Source organism: Rhagoletis pomonella, unplaced genomic scaffold, assembly GCF_013731165.1.
Source record: "Rhagoletis pomonella isolate Grant_MI unplaced genomic scaffold, Rhpom_1.0 Rhpom_scaffold_00006, whole genome shotgun sequence".
In the NCBI taxonomy this organism is placed as follows: Eukaryota; Metazoa; Arthropoda; class Insecta; order Diptera; family Tephritidae; genus Rhagoletis; species Rhagoletis pomonella.
In genome coordinates this window covers 76,309,475-76,318,866 of record NW_023458560.1, presented here as the reverse complement: position 1 = coordinate 76,318,866, position 9,392 = coordinate 76,309,475, and the positions used below count along the sequence as shown (strand labels likewise).

General features: G+C 32.2%; 1 protein-coding gene across 1 annotated transcript in view; it reads left to right on the top strand.

Moving 5' to 3' along the window:
- Positions 1 to 9,392, top strand: part of LOC118741322 (cytochrome b5-related protein) — an 18,646-nt gene that overhangs the window by 8,488 nt on the left and 766 nt on the right. Inside the window, exon 5 of the mRNA XM_036473257.1 lies at position 237. Coding sequence (XP_036329150.1) covers position 237 — 1 coding nt within the window. The remainder of the gene's footprint in view (positions 1 to 236; positions 238 to 9,392) is intronic.

Below are 9,392 nucleotides of genomic sequence, written 5' to 3'. Positions count from 1 at the left end.
CGTTAGTAAGTCTATTCATGATGAAATGTCAAAGCATACTGAGCATCCTTCTCTTTGACACCATGTCTGAAATCCCACGTAATCTGTCAAATACTAATGCATGAAAATCCTAACCTCAAAAAAATCACCCGTTACTTTAAGCTTTAAATACAATTCCGATTTTCAAAGAGAATATGAATTATCTAATTATCAATTTTATTCAAAAGTTACTTTTAAAGGATTTTTATTTAAAAGAGGGTTTTTTGTTATTGTAAAACAGGAGGCTTTATACTTGTTTCAAATCGAAGATATTGTTGTAAGTTTGATGCAAAAACTTTTCTTTATTTGTTCACAGTGGGAAATTATAAATTTCAGTACACATATTCAGTCATACTTGGTAGGTGAAAAAATCAGATAGTTATAGTTTTATAAGTGCAGACAAAATTAGCTCATCTCCTGTACATATTCATATTTTTCAAAACAATCAAAAAGCAATCCGTTTAAAAAGTATTTAAAACAATTTGATACAGTTTTTATGCAGAGCTTAGAAAAACTCAACAAATTTTTATAAAAATTGTGGACTTTTAAAACTTTCAAACTTTTTTTGGGCATGCAGTTTTATAGCCTCTTAAATTTTAGTCTGATAAAGCGCAAGTTGTAAGCGGATAAAAAATCGCGTTGATTTTTAAAAACTTTTTCATTGTCAGTTTTTATAAATTGCACTTGTTGTATAAAAAAAACCGCAAAAGCCGTCAGCAATTTTTTATCCGCTTAAAACTTGCGCTTTATCATACTAAAATTTAACAGGCTACAAAACTACCCAAAAATGTTTGAAAGTTTTTTAAAAGTCCACAATTTTTATAAAAATTTGTTGAGTTTTTCTAAGCTCTGCATAAAAACTGAAAGTTTGATTTATATAGTTTGGGTTAAAGCATAAACCATGTTTTCATAAAAAAGTAACAAAAAAAATTTAACTTTAAAAACCTTGCACATGTACAACAAAAATCACCATGGACTCAGTTTCGCACTATAGTGTATGTATGTATGTACATATGAAATTTTTGTGTATGAATTTTGTGTAATAAATAGATAAGTACTTAGTTTTTAAGTCAACAGTGTAAATATTTCAATTTTTTTAATAAAAATAAACTAAACAAATTGTTATTTATTTTGTAAAAGTAGGGACACAAGGTAACACGATGTCATATTAAAATGACATTAAAATATGGTTCTTTTAACATGAAGACGTAGTGTTATTTTAACAACAACTCCTGTTGATTCAACCAGTATTTTCATGTAGAATATCCTGTGAAACCAACCACATGCCTTGTTAAAATAAACCGATGTTTCAGGTTAAATTTACAGCACTTTCAATGTTAAATTAACAATTATCCAATGTTAAGTCAACAAGAGGGAAAAATGTTAAAAAATTTCCTTCATGTGAAAATAACATGACATATCGCGTTGGAAAATAATAACCACAAAATTGGTTAAAATTTGGTTGTTTTAACACGATTTTTTTTCTGGGTGCACATATAAGCAAATGAACACAATGGACGAGGTAAGAATGAAATGTAATATAAGTTAAATAATAAACAGTTTTATGCGGATAAACTGGTAAATTTAAGTAATTTATCCCTTTATCACTTTAGATGAAGACCCCTACTGATATTTAGTTTACAAAACTTATCTATGCTTATCATATTACATTAAGTAGCTCTTCATGAATTAATGTGTGCTTGGTTTTAAGCGCTAAAGGCACGGATGGAAATAAAGATAGCCATAAGTTGATGCAATGAAAATCACTATTAAGTACTTTCAAATGAATGGTTTTACAAGGCGACATTTATTTACATACATTTGCAGTGCCACAAGTAGTCGTGGGGGAGAGATCCTTTCCACCTTTTTCGTACGTTTGGAAGAAGTGGTGAGATAAAACAGACAAAAGTGAAATTAGTGTGTTTTTTTTTTTACTTTTTAAAGGGGGTCGGACTCAAATTCGGTTTTAAATCTTACCGAATTTTCATATGTATGTACATATATCAGAAATATATTTCTCGACCCCAACAAACCAAATTACCAATCTTAAGCTAATACCATGAAAAATTGAAAATTGTTATCATTTTTATTTTTGTTATCTGGGATAGTAATTCGTGCCGTGAGTTAACATTTCATAGGACTACATATTACGTGACAAACATATTTAATACAGGGGTAAGAATGCCAACAGGCGTCGCGCTGTCTCTCGGCATTGTGTATATTTAACTTGTATTTAATAAAAACATTTTTTCCTTTCATCTTCTTCTTCTTATTTGGTGCTGCAACATCCTAAGCGACATTGGCAGAGTCCAAAAGTTTGTCTTCTGTGCTGATTCCCAAATGAAAGAGGTTTTCTATTTTTTCGAGGTGCGACTGTTTGACTGGTAATAGTTCGTCTGCTGCTCGTTTACTGTAATCTGCACTGAAAACCCCTAATTTTTTTTATAGTTGTACGCTGTGAAAGTTGAATTTGTAAATCAAGCTTCTAACAGAAGGTTTCACTTTATGTAACTTGCAAAAGCCAGACTAAGGGTAAATATGTCAGTAGGTATATACCGCTCCACTTTTATGGACTACAGGCGTATCATATGCCAAAGTACTTAGCCCTAATAAACGAATCGCGTGTATCTTGATTTCTTTAAACACATACATATATGGGCAAATCTTCGGAAACGTGCGATTTAACGCTAAAAAAACGTAAATTTTTAAATTGAATGCACACAAATAAATTCTACATAAAATTTTTTTGTAATCCATTGAAGAAACATTAAATTCTTGTGTGATAAATTTTTTTCAAATGCTTAAAGAGTTATAAGTAAAAAACGATAATTTTTGTAAACTCAATGTTAGCGATACTTCTAGAGCGCCTGATTTTTGTCCGATTTGAAAAATTTTCAAAACAGTATTTAAGAAGGTCAGGCTCAATGTGTATATCGAATTTGGTACAGATTGATGAAGTCGTTTTCGAGATACAAATATTTGGCATAAATAGGTGGGCCACGCCCAGTTTCAAACAAATTTTACGGAAAACTAATTCTCGCTTAAGATCCATTGAAAATATTCTTTTGGAGTAAATATTTAAAAATTCGTTAATCTCACTGCCCAAAGATTTGAAAATCCTTACATGTACACATAAAAATTCCTTGTCGTATTTTAGACAAAAATAATTTAATGTATTTAGCATTTTCAACGAACTTTGTGTAGAATGTTATCTAGCGATCACGCTTAATGCCAACCTGTTATGTTTTAGTCTGTCAGTGTGCCATCAAAAAAGGGACATTTTGAAGCCATCAACGCAAAGACCTATTCAGACAATATTTGAAGGGGTTCGAATCATAAGGGTCTGAGTGAAATTTTTTGAATATATAAGTTATGCATTCATTTCGGCAAGAATCATTTTAAATGCATTTACCAAGAATTTACAATAAGTAATCAACTTTAGCCTTAATTATCTAAAAAAAAAAATTCAGAACTACTTAGACCCTTTTGATTCTAATCCCTTCATTTGTTTTATATTTTCAATATTTTCAAAGGCACGCAGCTGTAAAAGGTCTTATTTTTATACTTAATGTGTAATTAATATGTACATATATAAACAAATAGGAACAATTTAGTATTTGCTGAAAGTTCAAAATGGAAAAGAGCTACTTACTTTTCGCCATGATTATTGAAAGTCTCCATTTTGCGCTGCGTTTTGCGTACAAATTGTTATTTTAATTACTTTGATTGCTTATAAAAATAAAAATGGCATTATTGCAATAAAAAAAATTAAACAAGTTACAAGAACTCGTCACATTTGTTATCGAAATTACCCAAGTTTCTTATAAAAAGTAAAATTACATTAATAAAATTAGTTTAAAGGTGCGTGAAACAAAAGCACATGGTTCCGGAGATTTGCCCATATATAACAGAATCAGTTTATATTTATAAATGCTTAAATTACAAATATAATTATTTGCTTTTTATTTCAACTACATTCCTCAAAAAAAGGCAGCAAAATAAGAAAAAAAAGATAAAAGTGTTTGAGAATGTAATGCACTTATTTGCTCAGTGCTTTGATCAACACTACTTATCAGCGAAGTTAGGTATTAATTATACTATACCTATACAGTCCAGCTTCCTTATAACGAACTTCTATGCAACGATTCGTTATACTACTTATATTTATATATATGTATGAGAGTGTGTAGTAACAGGAAATCGAACGCTTGACTTTTTTCGGAACCTTTCCATATTCAATATAACTAATCGATATATATAAAATGATAGCCGTTTTTGTTGTTCGGACTTAACTCAAAAACCACTGCATAGATTTTAGTCAAATTTTCGAAGGTTATAACTTGCGTATGTGGTCTTATTATAGGCTACTAGAAAACTCAAAGACACCAGTTCATGTATCAAGGGAATCTCTGGTCATTCAGATTTTCTAGGCACCGCGTCACGGGTGTATCAAGAAGAAGTGTTTACCAATTAGGAGACAGCAAGAGATTTTGATCAAATACCCAGAGTGAACCAACGAGTTTTTCCTTCTGTGGCAATCAGGCATAGACAAAGCGAATTTCTTTGCTGAATGCCCTACTTCTCCGATCGAGGAATCAAATTAATATACATACGTACGTGGACGCCTGGTTATTAACAACTGTAAAAGTTGCGAATTAACTAGGAAATATTCATGGCCCTCCTAAAAAAAAAAACACACACACACACACACACACATTCAGTGCAATTCACTTTCCTTAAAATGATTTTAATTGGCTTACATAACATAATACGCATCGAATCGATTTTGTAGTTGCAATATCATAGAAGTAGAAGGTGGAAATATGACCATCTGCAAAGCTCATGACATCCAAAAGCGATCAGTATTCCATATGATATCACAGCGCTATTCGTCTTGGCCTATATGTGAGGAGCGCTCTGCTCTTTAGCCGTTTCAACCTAAACAAAGAGCTTTTACTTTAAAAAGCTTGTTTTTTTCAATGCTATTTTGCCTTGGCCAACGGAAAAGTTCTTATCAGGCGCCACGAAGCAAGCAGATATTGGCTAATTTACTATAAATTTAAAAAATGTGTTAATTACGTGCCTGTTTGTTGTATCGGAGATTGCCTGTATTAAAATGATTACTTGCCGTCTCCAGACACTTTAAAATTCACACTGCAACTAGAAACATATTTACACATTACGTTTATAGATACTTTTACACGTGTAACTCGGATTCTATCTTTGAAAGCTCCCAGTTTTACACGTTTTGAGATGACAATAAAAAACTGTGCTTTGCGGATATCTTTTTTAACCGATTTCAAAAAAGGAGGAGGTTATCAATTCATCGAAATATTTTTTTTTTTTTTGTAAATACCTATGTTACCGCATAACTTTGGTTTTGTTCTTTGCTGAAAAATTACTTAGTTATTTTTTTTAAGAATATCAAAAAACATATCGAGCCCTAACCGGCAAAATAACGTAAGCGACATTTTTTTCAAAATTTTCTTTTTGATACAGACATATTCCTAGAGCTTCTAGATACATTTCTGCATCAAAAAGAAAATTTTGAAAAAAATGTCGCTTACGTTATTTTGGCGGTTAGGGCTCGACATGTGTATCATAACTTCCCTTTGGAGGCAGTTGAGTAGGAGTTAGTAGTAAATAATCCAGTGTGTGTGTATATCAAAACAAGAGACACTGCGATCTGTAGGCATATAAAGAGAGTCCCTAACCCAGTATTTCAACATAAGATACCTTCGGCATCCGTAATGAATCTTAAAATGGCATTGGCTCGTGAATCCCTAATTCTTTAATAATATCGAGCCCTAACCGCCAAAATAACGTAAGCGAAATTTTTTTCGAAATTTTATTTTTGATGCAGAAATGCATCTTGATGCTATAGGAATATTTCTGCATCAAAAAGAAAATTTTGAAAAAAAATGTCGCTTACGTTATTTTGGCGGTTAGGGCTCGATATTATAAATCCAAAAGTGGGTAAGTTTGTCTGTTACGCTTTCACGCTTTAGCTACTCATCCGGCCATTATGAAATTTTGTAATCTGGTGCTATCTAGCCCAATTTAAAATATAGGTTAGATTAAATCTCAATTAGAAGATGGGGCATGGCAACTCCCAAACAAACGGAATTTTTTATACTGCATATCTCAGGAAATATTTGTATATATAGAGTACTGCAACTTGGTATGGAGATATATGAAATCATCCCATATTCATAGAAAAAGGGCTGCCACCTTTTTAAAAAATTAAATTCAACTTGAATTAAGGGAATTATTTATTATAAATTATATAAAAAATTGGTTGTCAAGTGGCTTGAAAAAGTTGTAGTAATAGTAGAAAATATTTTGAAAGCGGCTGCCACATTATTTAAAAGTCAAATGGAAATTAATTATTCGCAAGCTATATGAAAAATTAAAATATGTATTTTAAACGGAAGATTGTTAAGAAACCTTCACATTGGACATTTAAAATATTATTAGGGGGTATACAAATTAAATTAAATTAATTCAAATCATCCCGTCGGACGGAGAATCAAAATCAGTTTGATTCGAACAAAGAGTGTTCAGCAGATTTTTGTCGCGGTCTCATTGAGACAAAGTGGGAAAGTAACGCGTAAAATTACTAACAAAAAGTGTCCGGACACAAACGGTGTATCCGCCTTTAGTGGCCGCCTGACAGATGTTTTTCAGTTCGCTTGGCGGGTTGATCTTTAGTATCTCTGTCGCTGTCTTTATTAATAAATACTGCAACGATGTGGTAGTTTAAAGGACGTATGGACTGCCGGTTCGTACTACTGTTATCGTACGTTCTGAATCTAATACTGCCCCGTTGCAAAAAGCCTTGCCTCGACAGTTGTCTCTCATCTAAGCTTTCTTTTATGTTAGAAAGAATGTTAGGCTGAAAGGCCTATAATCTTTAGGGCTGCTTTTACCTACTTTTGGCAGAAAGACAACTGGTGCATTCCTCATGATGTAGATATGTAGACTACGAATAGGTCACAAAAGTACTCTAAAATTTTGTTTCCAGCTTTTTGAAGTTAGTCTTGGAAAATACCGTCAATGCCGGGTGATTTTAATTCCGAGAAGGTATGTATCGCCTCTTCAATCTTGACTGGAATTACTAAAGATGCAACAATCAGATCTGGCCCTTCGGCTGCCATGAGCTGTCGGCTCCGACTCTGAGATTCCTACTGGGAAGTGTGCGTTGAGTAGCATCGCGAGTGATTCTTCGCTATTCTGGGCCCACGTTACATCATCGAGACAAATAAGTTGTCTTGAATAGTTCCCGGGCTTACCAGGTAACGCATTGCATTTAATCTACAGGTAATCGCTATAGGGACTGCACATTTCCTCTAACCCCTAAGCCCCACAGATATTAATCCGGTCCTGGTTATAGTATATATAATGTTTTTATTACAAAAATGTATATATAAAAAAGTATCGAAATTCATTTATACATATAAATATTTACACTAAAGTTGGATATAACCCCTTAAGCCTTATATGTAAGCATTATAAAGTAAAAATATTTAATACCACAAATTTTAAGTCATAGTTATTTAATATTTTTAGTTGTATTATTTAAGCAAAAATATATTGAGACAATCGTTTGGAAATCAACCTCTGCTGTAAAGGATAAAGCGCATTTGTATGTAAGTGTGGCTTTGTCATTTGAAGGAAAGCACTTTGCAGGTAGAAATATGCTTTTTTTCCAAAATTAATACAAATACATATGGGTCATTCCATTCAACATTTACATCTCAATATTTTTTTTTGGTCGAAATATTTTTTTTTTTTACATTCTTTATCGAAAAAAAGAAGACAACAATTTTTTTATTTTGTCATGATATTCAAAACTCTCGAAAAAAAAATTCCCGAAATTTTGAACTCACGGATAAGTATCTTTTTTCAATTGCTTGCAGTTAATAAACTATTTGTCGGAGAAAATCAGTTAAGGTATCAAAATGTGTGTAATTACCTCGGCTTTCCATGAGAGTGTGAAATAGATTAAAATAAAAAAATATTTGCATTAAAAAATCGCATTCTTTTATTTTTTATTAACTTCATTATATTGAAAAAAGATACTTCTCCGTAAGTTCAAAATTTCGGGAAATTTTTTTCGAGTTTTCGAATATCATGACAAAATAAAATAATAGGTGTCTCCTTTTTTTCGATAAGGTATGTAAACAAATATATTTCACCCCAAAAAAATATTGTAGTGTAAATATTGTATGGTATGACCCATATGTATGTATGTAGATGCATATGCATGTATAACTGTTGATTTGATTTTTGGTACGTGGTGCCCTACCGGTTTTCTCATGTGAACTTAACCCTTCTGCAGTGTTTGGAATTTACCCCTTCCTATAATGTTTTGGGTCATTTGGAGCCAATAATATAAATGAATAAATTTTATGAAAAAAAACGACACTTAAATCAGTTAATATTTTATTCATCACAATCAGACAGTTTATCGGCAAGTATTGTGTGCTTACCGGTTCAAAGTTGCCCTTAAATACTAAATAATAATTTAGGTCATAATGACCCCGAAACACTGTGGGTGTTTGGAAAAACTACATATGTCGCATTCTAAAAAACAAAATAAAATAAAAAACTCTTTTATTTTTTGCAAAACGTAAAGATAACGCCGCAGCTTATTTAAAATTACCTAACTCTGTAATTAAAGAAATTTTTCATTGGAATTGGGTAATTTTGACCCAATCATTACAAAAGGGTTAGGAGCTTCTTCCTTTTGCCACAAAAATGGATGTACAGGGTGTTGTTGTGTGTAGGGTGGCCCTTAAAGTACGAACACGGGGCAGCCGTATATTTAAGTCCACGTATAAAATAAAGACAAGGAAATTTTTAAGGGTTTGACATTTTTTTTTAATCACAATAATTCAACCAAATTTCGATTTTGAGCACCTATAACGCAGCGCATTGAAACTCATTCATATAAATTCATAAACTCGCTCAGTTATAGCTTGGCAAAGTCAAGATGTTGTGCAACTTTTGCGATAAAAATAAATAAATTCTTTAAACCCTGGAACCGACCCCTAATTTGTTTTATTTTTAAATTTTCGAGGGTTGCCCCAAATTACTGATATTTTAAGGTACACCCTAATGTGCAAAAACGCTAGTGTGCATACATATTGTTAGTTATATAGTATTTGCAAGTGTGTAATTGCGATTCCGATTTCTTGATCCTAACCACGTTTAGTTTCTTTCACACTACTTCCCGGTGGTGACGAATTTGGCTTCGTACGCAGTAGCTGCTTATTCTGACCAATTATGTGTTGTAAGTGAGTGCATTCACGCAACTGCGCCTTGAACTCGTCCAGTGTTTCATAAAGTATCGGATACAGTTGTGGCAAAAT